The 19,472-nt window shown below is 41.2% G+C and overlaps 1 protein-coding gene across 1 annotated transcript; it reads left to right on the top strand.

Annotated features, from left to right (window-relative positions):
* Window positions 1–1,951: 1,951 nt before the first annotated feature.
* On the top strand, window positions 1,952–11,930 carry HNRNPH1 (heterogeneous nuclear ribonucleoprotein H1). Its single transcript, XM_069970304.1, has 12 exons — window positions 1,952–2,055; window positions 2,350–2,537; window positions 2,621–2,776; window positions 4,687–4,830; window positions 6,237–6,375; window positions 6,853–7,025; window positions 8,078–8,149; window positions 8,233–8,339; window positions 9,019–9,154; window positions 9,378–9,461; window positions 10,745–10,843; window positions 11,446–11,930. The coding sequence occupies exons 2-12, from the start codon at window positions 2,450–2,452 to the stop codon at window positions 11,562–11,564; spliced, it is 1,317 nt and encodes a 438-aa protein (XP_069826405.1). The 5' UTR covers window positions 1,952–2,055; window positions 2,350–2,449; the 3' UTR covers window positions 11,565–11,930.
* The last annotated feature ends 7,542 nt before the right edge of the window (window positions 11,931–19,472 follow it).

Here is a 19,472-nt window from a genome sequence, read left to right as displayed (position 1 = left end):
AAACGATTAACGATTTTAGGTTCAGATCTAAATAAACGATCAACGATATACGAACGATTTTTCGATCGTTGCCTGCAATTACACAGAACGATTATCATTTAAATTCGAACGATTTAACGATTTTTCGCACCATAATCGCCTCGTGTAATAGGGCCCTTAGCTGTTTAGAGTATTCTATTTCGGCATGTGAGACATCCAGAGAGCCGGGAAGTAATCATGGCTCTCTGCCTGTCAGTGCGCTCTGCGAAATGATGGAAAGGAAAAGAGGTCAGTTAGAAGCCACCCAAATTAAAGGGGTTATCGAGCGCTAAAAAACATGGCCACATTCTCCCTACTGTTGTCTCCAGTTCAGGTGTGGTTTGTAATTAAGTTCCATTTACTTCAATAGAACTGAGTTTCAAAACCCCACCCAAACTGGAGACAACAGTAGGGGGAAAGTGGTCATGTTTTTGTCGCCCTGGATATTTTGTGTACAAGGAAAAATAAAAGTTATAGCTTTTCAAAGGTAAGAAGGAGAAAACCAATGGAAAGTGGCTGCAGAGTTAAAGTTTTTTTTTTTTTTTAATTGAAAATAACTTTTTTATCAGTTGTCATCAAACATACATACATGCACTGCGACACAGCGACGACCCTGAAGCAGCAACAAATAAGACAATAGACATACTTAGCATGACAGTACAACATACAGCACAGGTTCCTATTATAAACAAATAAAAAAAAACAATAAAGAATATCAGACAGTGATGGGGGGGAATCACAGGCCTAGAGCTTTTTTGAAAGACAACACCACAGGAGGGGAGAAAGGGAAGGGAGGGGCATCAATTCTTTCTTGTCTGATCTATGATGGAATAGTCTCTGAGCAGGCTATGGATCAGACTGCAGCAGTCCAGTTCTTCAATATGAGGCAGTCCCTGGCCAGCCACATAGCAACCTTAAAACAGTTCATAAGGCGCCAGGCCTCCCGAATTTGTCAGCATAATTCCCACAAAATAGACCATTCAGCACTGACTGGAATGACAGCCTGTTTTGGGGTACTGTGTCTCTGAGTTTGATTTCCAGGGCATCCCACGGGCACTAAGCAAAGGGACACTGCCAAAACAGGTGCAAAGATATTTCCTCCGTGATAGGGTTAAAGGGGTTATCCAGCGCTATAAAAAAAATGGCCACTTTCTTCCAGAGACAGCACCACTCTTGTCTCCAGGTTGGGTTTCATTAAAGTGGATGGAGCTTTAAGGGGTTGTCCAGCGAAAATCTTTTTCTTTCTTATCAACTGGTGTCAGAAAGTTATGTAGATTTGTAATTTACTGCTATAAAAAAATCTTGTGTCTTCCAGTACTTATTAGCTACTATATGTCCTGCAGGAAATGTTGGTTTATTTTCAGAGAGATAGTGCTCTCTGCTGACATCTCTGGCCAAGACAGGAACTCTGTCTCGGTTTTCTATGAAGCCACATAGAAAATCTCTCCTGCTCTGGACAGTTCCTGTCTCGGCTAAAGATGTCTGCAGAGAGTACTGTGTCAGACAGAAAATAAAACAACATTTCTTGCATGACATACAGCAGCTAATAAGTATGGGAAGACTTGAGATTTTTTAATATAATTAAATCGCAAATCTATATAACTTTCTGACACCAGTTGATTTGAAAGAAAACGATTTTCGCTAGATAACCCTTTTAATTTCTAACCACACCAGAACTGGAAAAGAGCAGTGCTGTCTCTAGAAGAAAGTGGCCATGTTTTTGTAGCGCTGGATAAGGGGTTAATGGGTTCACTGGTATATTTCTATTTTGTATCTTGAGTGTAAGGTGTCCCGGTCATGTGTACCTCCAGTTTTAAAAATATGCAAAAATAACCCCCGAAGGTGTGATCACCCCCTCACAGACACCTAGAGCCGGGAGTCTATTATGTAAGGTTGGAAAACACCTAGATAGCCCCGCCCCAAAGCCAGGAGGCGGGAAAGAAGAACTGCGCATGCGCCAAGTGTCTACTCCTCTACTAACGTGAAGGCCGGCCGCATAGCACTTCTCCAGCCAGAGAGGCGTCTGCTGCGTTTGAGGTAAGAAGCCGCTGAGTTTGTGAGCGGCCCCGGGACCCGCCTTGTGGGGTTATTGGAGGAGCCGGTGTTACTCTTGGCGCTCGGCATCGTGTTGCTGGCGGGGTATGGCTGCTTCTTTGTGTGGCGGTTTGTCCTTCCTTGTTCCTGTAATGTGCGGACTGCGTGGGTTTAGTGTGACTGCTCTGTGTGGCGCCGAGTCTTGTCTGGCTTATAATACTAGCGCGGCCTCGCACACGCGCTCTGCCTCGAAACGGGTTTTCTCCTCACCGTTATGTGATTCACGTTGTGTTTCAGCTTTCGTCGTTGAAGTGCGCCGCCGCCATTTTGTCTTTGTGACGACAGAGTCACGTGTCTCCCTTCAGCCCTACCCCAGGCCGGATCAGCGAGGAAGAAAATGTCCGAAGGCGGCGAAGGCTACGTGGTGAAGATCCGCGGGTTGCCGTGGTCCTGCTCGGCAGAGGAGATCGAGAGCTTCTTCTCCGGTGAGTGTAATGGCGGCCGCGGCGGGGAGCGCGTCTTCTGCCGCTCCTGCGCGGTACTCACCGAGCCTTTCTCTTTTGTCCAGAGTCGAAAATCCTGAATGGCTCGTGCGGAGTTCACTTCATCTACACGCGGGAGGGGAGGCCCAGCGGGGAGGCCTTCGTGGAGTTCGAGAGCGAAGAGGATCTGAACGTGGCACTGAAGAAAGACCGAGAGACCATGGGCCACAGATACGTGGAAGGTGGGTGCGCGGCGGCCAGGCCTAGCTCTGTGTCCTCTATCTATACTATACAATGGGGAGGCCGGCTTCTGTGTGTGTGTGTGTGTCTGTACTATACAATGAGGAGGCCATGCTCTGTGTGTGTGTGTGTGTACTATACAATGGGGAGGCCGTGCTCTGTGTGTGTATATCTGTACTATACACTGGGGAGGTCATGTGCTGTGTCTGTGTATCTATACTATACAATGAGGAGGCCATGCTCTGTGTGTGTGTGTGCTATACAATGGGGAGGCCGTGCGCTGTGTCCTGTATCTATACTATACAACGATAAGGCCTGGCTGTGTGTGTATCTATACTATACAAAGTGGAGGCCGGGCTCTGTATCTATACTATACAACAAGGAGGCCGTGTACTGTGTGTATGCTATACAATGGGGAGGCCGTGCTCTGTGTCCTGTATTTATACTATACAACGAGGAGGCTGTGCTCTGTGTGTATCTGTACTATACAATGAGGCCTTGCTCTGTGTGTATGCTATACAATGAGAAGGCTGTGCTCTGTGTCCATACTATGCATTGAGGAGGACGTGCTCTGTGTCTATAGTATACAACAGGGATGGGGAACATTCTGCCCCCAGCTGTTGCAAAACTACAATTCCCATCATGCCTGGACAGCCAAAGCTTTGGCTGTCCAGGCATTTTGGGAGTTGTAGTTTTGCAACAGCTGGAGGGCCGAAGGTTTCCCATCCCTGCTATACAATGAGACTGTGTGGTGTATCCATACTATACAATGAAGATGTTCTGTATGTGTGGTGTATCCATAATATACAATGAGGAGGCATTGCTCTGTGTCTATACTATACAATGAGGAGGCCGTGCTCAGTGTGTGGTGTATCTATACTGTATAATTAGGCCATGGTCTGTTTGTGTGATGTATCCATACTATACATCTGTGTGTCCTGTATCTATACTTTACAACTAGCCTGTGCTGTGTGTCCTGTATCCATGCTATACAAGGAGTCTGTGTTCTTTGATAAGTTATTTATTGGTGTTAGATACAATTTTGGGTATTCAGAAAATGTGTGGGTTAAGAAGATATATAATCTCCAGTCACATTTTGCTAAAAATAAAAAAAAGCCGCTGTGAACCCAGTAAAGTCAGAGGATATGTTTTCTATTGTGCAACAGACTGTCTGGCTCCCTTTTTATGGCTATGAATGGATGTCCAATGCAAATATGAACCTAGTCCTATTTACCACTATACAAAAATCTGCTTTGCCTCCTGTTCTGATACCCGTAGGTGCATTCACAGGATTATTAAAGACAATTTGTGGAAATGGCCTCCAAAACATTTTGGGTGAATGCATGCGTCAAAAAATGCCATTATTGAACACATAGGGAATGTGGTTTTGGATGCATCTTGCTTGCTTGAGATTGATGGGTTGAGGGTGTGTAAATTAGAGAATTGCCATTCATTTTTTTATTTTTTTTATTTTTACCTTTATGGAGTCTTTAAAGGGCCCTCTTGAAACTCGCACTCTTAGGCTAGGATTATACTGCGTTTTCTTGCAAAAATAAATTATGCATTTGTGTGCATCCGTTTTGATCCTTTTTCCATTGACTTCCATTGTAATTTTTTTTTTTTTTTTTAACAATGGAAGTCAATGGAAAAACGAATGCACACAAATGCATCCGTTTTTGCAAAAAACAGATGAAAAAAACGGATTGCAAAAACGCAGTGTGAACCTAGCCTTTGTTTATTGGAATGTATATTATATACTGATGTGTTTGCTGTTTATTGCAGACATGTCTATTTTACTGTCTGAAATGTTTCAGGTTACAAACCTACTGTAATTGCGACTGGGGGATAAATGCTTCTGGAGGGTATCAGAACTTTGTTTTTACACACTAATTTTCTTAATCTCTTGTTGTAGTTTTCAAGTCTAACAGTGTTGAAATGGACTGGGTACTGAAGCACACTGGTCCAAACAGCCCTGATACTGCAAATGATGGCTTTGTGCGTTTAAGAGGCCTACCATTTGGCTGCAGCAAGGAAGAAATAGTGCAGTTTTTTTCAGGTACAAATTTTAATGGTTGCAAAAAATATGGGGGTAGATTTGTTTTATGCAGATACAACAAGATTTACATGTGGTGTTTAAGGAGGTCTAGAGTTTTTTAGCAGTGTATTAAAATGGTTGTGGTGTACAGTTATGTTAAAGTCAAAAATAAGTTTTGGAACTGACTCCTGGGGGGGGGGGGTTTACATAAAATACACGAGATTTCTAGAAAAGTGGCACCAAGACTGTCAAAGACCATGGAATCTCTGTAAAATAACTATATTCTACACTATTTATGTATGTTTATTTAAGCGGTCTGGTAGTTGTGGTGTGTTTTTTTTTTTTTTTTTTTTTATATATATATTAAATACTTGACAATTCTCCTATAGATGATCTCAAGGAGAGAAGCACGTGTTCAAAATGATTCCCCCCCCCCCTTGCACCACATACCCATTACATGACTAGATGGAGACCTGTAGGGAATTGTTTAATGTATAAAGCTATTGATTTTGTGTAAGTTTTTGTGTTGGTTTTTTTTGTTCTTTATCTTCCCCTCCACCCACCCCCTCAATCTTTAAACTGTTTCTAAATCTTTCAACTGTTAACATAAAGTACAAAACGGAAAAAAAACTTGTTTAAGGCATCATGCACACATTCCCGGAATTACTGAACATGCGGACTGTTAAGCTGTGTGGTAGTATGACAGACTGTCTGAGCATCATGTATCATTATGATGCTGTAAGGTCAGAGTGATTCCACCATGCAGCCTCACAGCCCGTTTGTTCCATGAGGCCTAAATTATCTTGAGCGGATATCTTAAAGGGGTTGCTTGGGCAGACAGTGCTTGGGCAGACAGTGTTTTACATGTTTGCTTCTAGGGAACATAAGAGGTATAGTTACTTTGCCTGTTTTTGACTGCCTGGTTTCTACAGCTATCCTCTTTACTAGTTCCGCTGACAAGAGTGCAGATAGAAAATGGCTGTAGACTGAGATCAGGCCACTGCATTTCCGGTGTGTGCACAGATTGTCAGTGGAACTACTGAAGATGAGTAGGCCAGTTAAGTATACCTGATGTGTTGTCTTTAGCCCCAGCAACATATCGGAGAAAACACTGTCTGCCTGGACAACACCTTTAATTTGGTACAGCCTTTTAAAGGATAATGTGCCCGATTGCATTTGAAACTGTTAACTGCATATATATATATATATATATATATATATATATTTTTTTTTTTTACTACTTTCCTCTTTCCTGGTGGCTGGCTTTTAAAAGACTTCCCCTCATGCTAAATGTTTGCCACTGCCGTTATTATCTGGTGTTTAAAGAAAAATGTCTGTGTGGGTTTGTAATTTTTTTTTTTTTTTTACAATTTATAAATATTTAAAATGTTAACCCCCCACTGGGGTTATTTGTCCTTGGGTTGAAGGGTTGGAAATCGTGCCAAATGGGATAACATTGCCGGTGGACTTCCAGGGGAGGAGTACGGGGGAGGCCTTCGTGCAGTTTGCTTCACAGGAAATAGCTGAAAAGGCTCTAAAGAAACACAAGGAGAGAATAGGGCACAGGTGGGGATGGATGGTTGGATGTCACTTTTCTTATGGTATAGTTGCTTATCATTGACAGAATATTAATATTAGATAATGTAATGTTCTAAGGTGTATAAGTTAAAGCTTGAAAGTAAATTTATGCTTAAAACTTTGAAAGTAGATTAGTACTGCCATAAGAAAATGTGATTGACTGTTTTATTTATGTACAGTATATGGTATTAAATGCTCTTGATCTGTCACACTGGGTTTATTTGCACCTGTGACTATTATACAGACTGTGCTTTAAAATATTTTTGTTTAACTTTAATATTGTAATGAATTCTGCACTATACTGAAAGATCACACCAATTATATGGTCATCTATTAAGATTACAGCAAGTGTTCCTTACATTATATATTAAAATAGACCTAGATTCAATTTATACTGTCACATTTTAGTTTGATCATGGCATGTGAGTGTATATTTTACTGCATTTTCTTTTATTGCTTCTCCAGGTATATAGAAATTTTTAAGAGTAGTAGAGCAGAGGTTCGTACACACTATGATCCTCCCAGAAAGCTTTTTGGTATGCAGCGCCCAGGACCTTATGACAGACCAGGTGTGGGACGAGGCTACAATAATTTGGGAAGAGGCTTTGATCGGATGAGGCGTGGTGGATATGGAGGAGGTAAGCTTTTTAACGGTACTGTGTTTTTGCTTGCTTGCCAGAATACCTTTTGTTCTTATAATTGCTGTCTCCTTAATTTGCAATGGGTATATTTTAAAAATAAGCAATTGTGTTTTTTTAAAAGCCTGTTTTTTTTTTTTTTGTTTTTTTTTTTTTTACCCAAAACCAGAGGTGGATCCAGCAAGTAGAATTATAAGTCTTCTATGTTTCAAAAACACTGACTTAACTGCTGCAGAAAACTGTGTAACACCTGTTTAGGCGGCCTTTACATAATGGCTGGTTTTTCTGTAAAACTGCTAGTTTTTTTTTTTTTTTTTTTTTTTTAACCAAATCTGTATATTAAAAAGATATGCAAATTTTAAAGGAACCCTGTCTCCTCCACCCCTTACCTAATCTGTAAAAAGGATGAAAGATGCCAGTTTGTAGCTACTGCATTTCTCCGTGGTGAGCCTACAAACTGCATGCTGATGCATGGAGAGGACTACATAGCTCAAAAGTACAATAAAGAGGACTGCTTAGACTCTGTGGGTTTATAGCAAAGGTGTGCCAAGTACATAAGAGAAAATTGCAGATTCAGCAATCTGTGTTTAATCTATGAAGTGTTGGGTGTTTTGGAAGTGATGGTTCCTTTAAATATTAAAGGCTTCTGGTTTTAGCTCAAACTGCAGTGGCAGTTTTTAAAAACTGCCATATAACAGCATACTTTAAGGGGTCATTCATGCGCTCTGTAATCCTTCAACCCTATGGAGCACAAAGCTACGCAGTGGACTTGCAGACATCTGGTATTTCATGTCTGCGTGGCTGTATCAGTACAGTCCCATGAAGATTTATTGATAAAAGATGCCAAGGGGACTGCGCATTTTCACGCTCCAAACGGTCTGATTAGAGCATGTGAGTGACCCTTTTTAAGTACATCCATTCTTTAGCAGGAATATGCGCTACAGTGCTATCTTAACTATATATATAAAATATATATATATATATATATATATATATATATATATATATATATATATATTTATTTATTATATTTTTATTTTTTTGTCACACAGGCTACAGCGGATATGAGGAATATAATGGATACAATGAATATGCTTTTGGTGCAGACCAGAGGTTTGGAAGAGGTATGGCTTTTGGCTGTCTAAATTGTTCTTTTGCTTTTTTGTTTTTCCTTGATTGACCCTGACTTTTTTTTTTTTTCTTAAAGTTTCTGACCAAAGATATGCAGATGGATCTAGCTTTCAGAGCACAACTGGTCATTGTGTACATATGAGAGGCCTCCCTTACAGAGCAACAGAGACTGACATATATACTGTAAGTTTAGTAAAATGCTCTTATTTACTGTTTATTTATATAACATCAACAGATTCCTCTGCACTTTACAATGCTGGGGGTAAAAACAGACAAATCAGACATTAAATAGATATACGTATAATTATCTATACTTGAGGAATGAGGGCCCTGCTTGCAAGAGCTTACAGACTGTTAGGAGGGGGTTTTAGACAAAAAAGGAATCGGGGCGAAGTGCTTCATTGTTACTATGGTACAGCCATGTTTATAAATCAGGCAGTGCAGGTAGAAGTGGGTGAACTAGTAACCAACCAAAGCCTGCATGATACAGGTCTAATTGACTGGGGGGGGGGGGAGTTGGGAGTAGCGGTCTAATTAGGGAACCTGATAAGCCTGCTTAAAGTGATTTTTGAGGGCACTTTTGAAGCTTTGGGTATTGGTGGTGAGTCTGAGTCTTGGGCGATGTGTTCCATAGAACTGGTGCAGCTTGGGTGTGGATTAAGGTGTAGGTCATTAGCTGAGTGTAAAGCATGGGTAGGACGATACACAGAGGTGAAGGAGGAGATGTAGGGAGGTGCAGCTTTGTGGGTGAGCAAGAGTTGTTTGTATTGTATCGTGTTTAATAAGCCAATGTAGTGACTGGCACATTTTTTACCATACTTAACTTTTTTTTTTTTTTTTTTTTTTTCTCCCTGTTTTGCAGTTCTTCTCTCCACTGAATCCAGTCAGAGTTCACATTGAAATAGGAGCAGATGGCAGAGTAACTGGGGAGGCAGATGTTGAGTTTGCAACCCATGAAGATGCTGTGGCTGCAATGTCTAAAGACAAAGCAAATATGCGTAAGTAACTCTTCATTGTCAGACATGTATGCCCGACCAAGAGCTCCAAAAAAAAAAGTGTGTATATATGGTCCCACAATCGGACTTATTTGGACTCTTCTCTTTAAACTGTCTTCAGGGGAATAAGATTTGCCCTGGATGTGATTATTGTGCGTGCAATGCCACAGTTCTGTATGTGTATGTTTTGAAAGTTTACACTTATTTCCCCCCCCTTTCTTTACAGAACACCGATATGTGGAGCTATTCCTTAATTCAACAGCTGGTGGATCTAGTAGTGCATATGGCAGCCAAATGATGGGTGGACTTGGTATGTGTTAACCTATAATTGTTTGCTTTATGCTTATTTAAAGCATCACATCAACCCCCCCCCCCCCAATGACAGATACATGTCTTGATTGGTCACGCTAACACAGCAGTCAACTGTGAAGTCTGAACACTCAGGCCTTGACCAATCAATTTTGCCTTTGGTCTACCCTTTAGGATGTCAGTGCTGCTCCCCCTTTGGGACCATCCAGAGTTCCCACAGGGGTCGAGTTCACCAGGGCCAGCGAAGGGTGATGTAGCCTGAGGACACTATGGAAAACATGGATACAGTTGTATCCAGTCCTCAGGCTGCATCCACCTTCTCCAGGTAGTGGGATTCAATTGCCAATCATTTTGGGTTTGTGGCGCTCAGTTTATTTGGCTTATCAAAATATTCCAGAAATTAATTAAAGATTTATTAAAATAAAAGGGGACTTGGTGTATATTAATGTTAAGGTCAATTGTGTATAATGTCTGAATTGTTGTGTTAGCAAAGTTTTTCATCCAGTTTGCACATTGACATGATCACTGAGGGCCAATGGATTGATATAGCAGCTTGGAACCTAACAAAGCCAATGCATCTTTGCCTGCTAGACTAAAAATGATTTTTATCCAGCAATTCAGTCACACTTGCCAGGAGCTGAAGCCACAACTTTCCTACCATGGGAACATGCGGGCTTTGCTTGTGACTAACAACAAAAACATAACACTGCTTTTTACATTGGTTTGGGGAAATTTGTAATTGAACTGCAGCATATTTTTAGTAAAATGCTTGCTGCTATTTAAAGGTTGGGTTTTTTCAGTTAGAATAGGAAACCTCAAAATTTGGGGTATTTCCCTGGAAATCCCTTAATTCATATTTAGTGTCCTGCATAATTTCATAAGGATGGCTTAATATGTAGTCTATGATGTGACCCATTCTGTGAACTGTAAGGTAAATCAGTCATTGATCAGCAGCTTTTGGCAGTGATGCAAAGATGCTGCAGTAAGTAAGCAACAAGGTAATTTCACAAATGAACCTATACATTTATCCCTGATGGGACGTCATCATTTTAAATGTGTGATAGTAATATACATTATTTTGCTATTCTAAAGGCAAAACAAAAAAAAAGGACTAACCCTTTAAAATAAGGCATTTTACAAGTTGCTGGGTCATATTTAGGGCACACATGGAGCATGCAATGTATTGTGATTCCTAAACTGATAAATGGTATACATCCATTTTAATCTTTCAGCATAATGACATGAAATATTTTTTTCCTCTTCTCATTTTGTTGTGGTATTTAGCGGCAGGGACACAAACAAATTATGGCAGTCCAGGATCACAAGCAATGAGTGGCAGCTATGGAGCAGGATATGGAAGTCAAGCCAGTTTAAGTGGTTATGGTAACTGTTAATTTTTGTTTTCCTCTTATGATGCATGTTACTGTATTTTATCTATTTCTAGAACCTTCCCATGCCAAACAGCATTAGCAGTTTGCTTTGTCAAGATCAATTCAAGATTAAGATCTAGACCACATGGATATTGTCTAAGATAACCCAATTTAACTTGTATATAATGCACAAAATGTGGACCTCTGTTATTCAGTGGTGTATTTTGATGTCTTTCAGCTCTGTTAGAAAGCAGCAGGGAGTGGGTATGGCTGTTTCCACATTTTGCAGTTGCATTCCTTACCTAAGCTGCGTGAAACACAATCTAAAAAAACACATTTACTGTAAATCAGCTCAAAGTAGATGGGGTAGGATGAAAATAGAATACAGCTCTCACGGGCTGTAGAAAGGAGGGCAACAAAAAGGTGGTAGTGGATAAATATATTGGCTTGCCTCATAAGCAAAATTAAGCAACCTCCCCCCCCCCCTCGACAATGGTAGTTTGTACGGTAAGTGCAAAGCCAGGTGTAAAATGCTTTAAAAAATGTCCGTGGCCTTCAATGAGTGTTATATTACCTCAGAATGGTGCTTTACCTATTGCTATATCTGTTTTTAAGGAAATCAAAGTGGCTTAAACAACAGTTACTACAGCAGTGGAACACGAGGCTCACTAGGAGTGAATGGAATTGCCGGAATGTCTAGCAGCATGAACATGAGTGCTGCGTGGGGAATATAAGTGTCTCCTTGACTCTGTAGAGTTGTCAAGATTTTTTTTTTTTATTTTTTTTTGTACTTTGCTTACTGTGAGACAATTTTAATAACTTAATATTTCAGTATTCAGTCTATCAGATATGCTGTTAAATATTGTAACTAAAACATGCAGCTTTTTTTCTGTAGAAATCTCATCAATTGTGTTTTTATATTGTATTTGCTTCCACAGTACTTAAGGGAATTGTGCCTGCTTATTCTTTAATACTTTATCATTTTCCCCCTATGCAGTCTGGGGTGTTTTTGTTTTTATTTTATTTTTTTTTTCTCCTTCCTGCTCTGGCATATGTATAGATGTTTCTCAGACTCTTGACCAATAAATTTGGAAACAATATTTTGTTTTTGGGGTTTGTTTCTTTAATTGCACATGCATTGCAATATAAACTGCGTGACCAGGATACACACACTTCAAAGTCTTCAAAAGTCAGAACCAGAGTGCAGAGAAATTTAAAGATTTTGTCACCAACTAAAACTGCTCTTGTGTGTTAATGGACTAAATTGCTATAGCATTTAGAAATGTTAGATTAACACTGTGCACAGTGGGATAACCCTGTGTGAATGACAACATATGCACAGCAGATTCCTTCTTCCACAGAGCATACCTGAGACATTGCAATCTTATGCATGCACTGTTGTAGCAATCCATCATTGCAGCAGGATGTACTTGTTCACCAGTGTATCTAGACCTTTCATTTACTGTTTTTATACTTTTTTTTGTAAAATTCAATAAACATCAGAATAAAAGTGTGTGGGAAGTCACATGATGCACAGTATGCACATTTTAAAGGTCATAGGAGTTAAGACCAAAGTTAAGACATGTTTGTAGAGTTGAAAAAACTTTGAGCACGTCTGAACAGTGTGTGGTGGCTGCTAAAGTTATATGCAGCCCCAGGGAGTCCTGGAAAACATGGATACAGCCTATGACACTTAAAACTGTTTGGGACCTCAGTGACTGTGCTCCTTCTGTAAGTAGTGCAGTACACTGTCACTGATAAAATATGGGGAGGACACTGGTGGCCCTTCCTACCATACAGATGTTGGGGGTCCACAGCATTGGCATACATAAACCACCAGGGAGAACAACATCAGAGGACTAGCTGAGCCCCATCTTAACTTTCTGCTCTGAACTTAAAAGGAACAGACAATACCAGAGCAGACATTAATTAATATGCGGGGGAATGGGAACTGTCCCCAGTAGCTTCACCAGATTTTCAGGCTATTTGGTAGTCCGGAGCCTCACACAGCCGTGGCGCCGAGCAGGTAATGTATGCTGTGGGCCGGGAGGGTTAAAGGGGCCAGGTAACATATCTGCAGCAGAATGAAACTCACAGCGTCAAATCCGCTGCGGATCTGGTACGTGTGAAGCTACCCTTAACCTGACTGCACAGTGCTTGAGCAGCAGCTTTTGATTGAGGATTTTTAAGTTATTTTCACCTTACTTGCCAGCAGGAAGAGGGTAGTCTACCAAATAGATATCTAAGAACTTTCAAGGCCTTCAGCCATTTTGTTAATAAGCCCATTAATGTCATAGAAACATAGAAGATTGTCGGCAGAAAAAGACCATTGGGTCCATCTAGTCCGCCCTTTTAGTATTTTCTTCCTTATTATCTTAGGATAGATATGTCTATCCCAGGCGTGTTTAAATTCTGTTATTGTAGATTTACCAACCACCTCTGCTGGAAGTTTGTTCCAGGTATCTACTACTCTTTCAGTAAAATAATATTTTCTTACATTGCTTCTGATCTTTCCCCCAACTAACCTCTCACTGTGTCCTCTTGTTCTTGAGCTCAGTTTTTTACTAAAAACACTCCCCTCTTGAACCTTATTTAGTCCCTTAACATACTTAAAGGTTTCAATCATGTCCCCCCTTTCCCGTCTTTCCTCCAGACTATACAGATTCAAATCCTTAAGTCTTTCCTGATATGGTTTATGCCTCACACCCTCCACCATTTTTGTAGCTCGTCTTTGGACCCGTTCTATTTTATCAATGTCCTTTTTTAGGTGAGGTCTCCAGAACTGGACACAGTATTCCAGATGTGGCCTCACCAGAGCTCTATACAGCGGGATCACAATCTCCCTCTTCCTACTGGTTATACCTCTAGCTATACACCCCAGCATACGATTTGCTTTCCCCACCGCCTGGTTGCACTGGTGACTCATTTTAAGGCTTTCAGAAATCATTACCCCTAAATCCTTCTCTTCTGAAGTCTTTTCCAACACAGTACTGCCGATGTGATATTGGGATAGAGGATTCCTCCTCCCCAAGTGCATTATTTTACATTTGGAAACGTTGAACTTCAATTTCCACTGTTTGGACCACGTATCTAGCAAAGCTAAATCATTTTCCATATTACTGACACCTCCAGGAATATCCACCCTATTGCACACTTTTGTGTCGTCAGCAAACAGACAAACTTTACCTATCAACCCTTCTCCTATGTCACTTACAAACATATTAAAAAGAATAGGACCCAGAACAGACCCTTGTGGCACACCACTTGTAACCAGTCTCTGCTCAGAATATACACCATTAACAACAACCCTCTGATATCTCTCCTTCAGCCAACCACAAATCCACTGAACTATCCAGGGATTAAGTCCAATTTTCTCCAACTTCTCTATCAGCTCTTTATGGGGAACTGTATCAAAAGCTTTGCTGAAGTCCAGATAGGCGATATCCACAGCACACCTTCATCCAGCACTTTTGTGGCATAATCAAAGAAATCAATGAGATTAGTCTGACATGATCGGCCCTCAGTAAAGCCATGCTGGTTTGGATCCATCAAATTGTTGATTCTTAGGTGATCCATTATCTTCTTTTTTAGAAGAGTTTCCATCATTTTCACTACTACAGATGTCAGGCTCACTGGCCTGTAGTTACTGGGCTCTTCTCTATTCCCCTTCTTGTGGATTGGTATAACATTGGCTGTTCTCCAATCATCGGGGACATCTCCTGTTAGCAGGGATTGGTTATACAGATCTGTCAGGGGGGCAGCAATCACAGATCTGAGTTCTTTAAGAACCCTGGGATGGATCCCATCTGGACCCATCGCCTTATTCAGCTTTAAACGGGCAAGTTCCTCTGCAACTTCAGCCTCTGAAAATACTGGAGCCGAACCCATATAGCTGGAGGCAATGTTGTGTCCAACCATCCTGTGATTGTGAAGGCCGCCTTCTGAAAACACTGAGCAGAAGTAACTATTCAAATAGTCAGCGACCGCCTTATCTCCATCAATAAACATATTCTCCCCATTACTTATTTTAGTAATGCTGCAGCCATTCTTCTTCTTCCTGTCACTTATATATCTGAAGAAGGTTTTATTCCCCGCAGTAACAGATTTTGCCATTTCCTCTTCTTTTGAGGCTTTAGCAGCATTTATAATCTGCTTTGCCTCCTTCTGTATACTTTTGTACGTCTGTCAGCTTCATTCCCAGTCTCCTTATACTTCCTATACGCTGCCTTTTTTCCTTTTACAATGGCCTTAACCTCTCTAGTAAACCATAATGGATTCTTCTTCCTTTTACTTTTGCTAACTTCTCGTACATATAGTCTAGTTGCCTTTAATATGACATTTTTTAATTCTGCCCACTGAGTGCTCGCCCCTGATGTTTTATCCCACCCTCTTAATTCCTTATCTAAATACTCCCCCATTTTATTAAAATCTGTGTACCTAAAATCCAATACTCTTGTTGTAGTATGGGATTGGACGTAGTCAGTTTGTATGTCAAACCATAGACACTGGTGGTCACTGGAACCTAGATTTTCTTCCACTCTAACATCAGACACCCGATCCCCATTAGTAAATACTAAATCTAGAATGTTCTCTCCTCTGGTAGGTGACTTCACAAGCTGTTTCAGAGATGCCCCTGTAAGGGCCTCCATTACATTCTTGCTTTTACATGTAAGTGCAGAAGGGATATTCCAATCCACATCCGGCATGTTAAAGTCGCCCATAACTACAATGTCCCCCTTTAATGACATTTTATTAATTTCATCCATCAGCATATTATCATAGTTCTCACTTTGCCCCGGAGGCCTATAGACAACACCTATCCTAATAACAGATCCCTCTTTGGACTGCATACAAACCCAGAGAGTCTCCAGCTCTTTATATGTATTTTGGATGAGTGTCGATTTAAGACTATCCCTGACATAAATGGATACCCCGCCTCCCCTTCTCTCTGCTCTGTCTTTCCTGTACAGAATATATCCCGGTATAGCTATTTCCCAATCATTAGACTCTTTGAACCAGGTCTCTGTTACAGCAACAAGGTCCAAATCATCTCTAGACATAATGGCCGTCAGCTCACAGATCTTGTTTCCTAAGCTGCGAGCATTCGTACACATTGCCCGAAGATTACTAAACTTCATAATACCTTTATTCCCAAATTCATCCACCGCACCAACAGCACCTTCCTTACCACCAATAACCGCACCAACCATTGCATCTACAGCACCAATAACCGCACCAACAACTGCGTCAACAGCACCAACAACTACATCAACAGCACCAACCACTGTGTCTACAGCACCAACCACTGCACTTTCACCAATCCGGATACACTTATTTGTCTTTACTGGTCGGGGACAGAAATCCTCCTCCTCTATTATACTTCTGTCCCCTTCATCTAGTTTAAATGTCTGTCCAAAAACAATCTGAATTCCTCACTAAGTACCTGTGTACCTATGTGTGATGGGTGCAAACCATCCCTCTTGAACATGTCCTTTTTGCACCACTTGCAAAAGCTATGACTAACAAACCCAAAACCTTCTGCCTTACACCACTGCCTTAACCATGCATTAAACTCTGAGATACGACATGCCTTGTTGTTATGATTACAGACCGGCAAAACCTCTGAAAATGTCACAGAATCTGTTATCTTGCCCAGCTCCAGACTAAAAGTTTGAAATTCCTTTTTAACCAAATCCACATCTCCTTGGGACAAGTCATTGGTTCCAAGATGAACCACCAGATCAATCTTGCTATCTATACTAGCAGCCTTCACAATGTTCACAATCCGTCTCCTATCCCTCCTGACAGTAGCACCTGGGAGACATCTCACCTCTCTAAACACATCCTCCTCCTGTCCTACCACAACACCTCTAACAATCGAGTCACCAACTAGAAGATGCCTTCTCTTCTTACTAACCTTTACTTCTGCCCTCAGTGGCCCATCCAAAACAACATCCCCATTGGAAATAACCTGAGCAGCCATGTCTCCAACAGCAACAGCATCTCTATCAATATCAGCAAGAACACTAAAACTATTCTGCACAGAGAGGCCAAACGTGCTATGCTTCTGCTCTACAGCTCGCAACCTACCTGAACCAACTGTTTTCCAAACCGCCGTTTTCCTCGTAGGTCTTTGAGGAAGAGGTGGCTGATAACCAGGCTGCACAGCAACTCCTGGCTGGGATAGTCTCCTCACATCAGATTGAAGTGTACAGACTAAGGACTGCAGCCTAGAAATTTCACAACGTAAACCAGAAATCTGCATGCAAACTGGACAGCACCCCAAGTCCCAAAGGGTTCTACGGAAAACTACAGCCAAACAAGAATTACACTGCACCAAACCAGACATCATTTAAGAACAAGTGAAAGCAAGTACTGGAAAAAAAAAAAAAAATCTCCTGCAGTCACCAAACTCCTGCTGTTTTCAAACTACTGCAGTTTTTTAACTACTCACTTCTGCCACGCTGCTTCTACCAGTAGTCAACTCTCCAGAGTAAACTCCACAGAGTTTGTAGCCTCCTTATATACAGGTAAATCTTAATTAGGTTAATTTAGGAGGCTGGCTCTTTTCTTATGCTAATCTAATTAAATCAACACCTGGTCTGGAATGTCTAGCCACACCCTGCCAGATTAACACCTATTCACAAAATGCAGCAACAAAACCAAAAAAACAAACAAAAACCTAGTAGTAATGACCAAATTAACCTCAGTCAAAACACAAATCCAAATACCTAGAAATAAACAGTGATTAATTCAAATTTAAACAGTAATAAATTCAATAAAAACAGTAATATATTCAGTTAAGTATTAAAATAATAAACAGTATTTTTTTTTTCTTTTTAGTAGTCTATATCACAAGATAAAATTCAATTCACAAGATAAAGTAAAAAAAAAAAAAAAAAAAAATCACAGTTCCTATACAGCTTACCTTAACTACTGCAGTTTTTTAACTACTCACTTTTGCCTCGTTGCACTTCTGCCACGCTGCTTCTACCAGTAGTCAACTCTCCAGAGTTGACTACTGGTAGTCCTTACCCCAAAACTCCCCTGCACATTTCCTTTTGTGATAGACTTTTTGCACGGAGGACTTAAAGTGACACTGTCACCTCCTTTTCGAGTTCTGACATCTCTACACAGGTGTAAAGGGTAAATTTAGCGTTTTTCATACCTTCATATCATACGTCATGGTGTTCAAGTAAAGTGTCCTTTTATCAACTGCAGATTGTATTAAGTGGGTGTGGCCTCACGGCACTAGCGCCACTTAGCCCCGCCCCTTAGACGCCCATTGGTTGGCCGATGTAAAGGGGGTGGGGTCTAGACCTTTCGGCTAGCCTGTTCCAATGGCCGGCGAGGGGGCGGGGCAAACAGCGCTGTTGTGGGTGGTGCTAATGCTGCGAGGCCACGCCCACGTAATACAATCTGCAGTTGATAAAAGGACACTTTTTACTTGAACAAACACCATAATGTATGATATGAAACAAGGAAGGAAAAACCGCTAAATTTACCCTTTACCCCTGTGTAGAGATGTCAGAATGCACAAAGGGGGTGAGTGTCACTTTAAGTATTCAAGACTCAACGCTATTAAAGTGACGGGCACTCTTTAGGGAGTGTTCACACTTACAGGATGTGCAGCAGATTTGATGGCCCAGCTTTGCTTTGAATCTGCAACTTCAAATCTGCGCTTGCATATCCTGTAGGTGTGAACGTACCCTCAAGGTCCAGATTAGAGATGAATGAATTGCCCATCTAAACTAAGCAAATGGCTTCATTCAATTGGCAAGCCGCTTATCTCAACTCTGTGCTGCTGCTTCCTGGCTGTTGGGAAAAGCTGGATCAAGTCCTAGGAAACTTCTCAGTTTCCTAGGACTGGATCCAGCTTTTCCCGACACCAGGGATGGAGTAGCAGGGAGCAGAACAGAGTTAAAAGGCAGGCAGCTTATAGGCTGCTTGCCGATCAATTTGCTTTGTTTATATAAGTGATCTGCTCATCTGTAGTCCAGATATCTGCTCTCGGTGCCCTCTGATTATAAAATTGCAGATAATCCCTGGTTCAAATGATTTGTCTGGGCTAGCTTTAGAATTTTTCCCACCTTAAAAGACAATGCTGCCCTGGCCCCTGTGATAGTCACTATAAGGAGTTTTCAGCACCATTAATCTTATATTCTGGACATTTTATACTTTTACAAAGGATTTCTTGGTGGTCTCCCTTCAAAAATGCATGTTCCCTTACGTCCCATTGGCATCACAACATATGGGGTAAATTCGCCCCTGCGAGCCCCTGGGACGAAGGAATATTTAATGAAAAAACAACAATTTAATTTTAATCCCCTCCTCCATGAGGTATAAATAGGCTCCACCTCCCCCTAGACCTCAGTCTTTTTTTACTTGGTTGCTGTTAGCCCTAGGGGACTTTGTCCCTCCTCCGTTTTTATGCTTGTTTACCTGTTGCATTCAGGTTTTCTCTCCAGTTAATGATTGCTGGGATGCCGCTGGAGACGGTGTCCAGGTAGTATCCTGATATTTGCTTCCGCAGGTCTTGGCTTTTAAGTTTTTCTTACCTTTTGCGTCTTGGAACGCACTCTGCGTGTCACCCGAGGCACTGGCGTCTCTTACGGTCGCGTTTGACTGTGGGACGCATCAGC

Source organism: Dendropsophus ebraccatus, chromosome 1 (assembly GCF_027789765.1).
Source record: "Dendropsophus ebraccatus isolate aDenEbr1 chromosome 1, aDenEbr1.pat, whole genome shotgun sequence".
Taxonomy (NCBI): Eukaryota; Metazoa; Chordata; class Amphibia; order Anura; family Hylidae; genus Dendropsophus; species Dendropsophus ebraccatus.
This window is presented reverse-complemented; position numbering and strand designations above follow the sequence as displayed.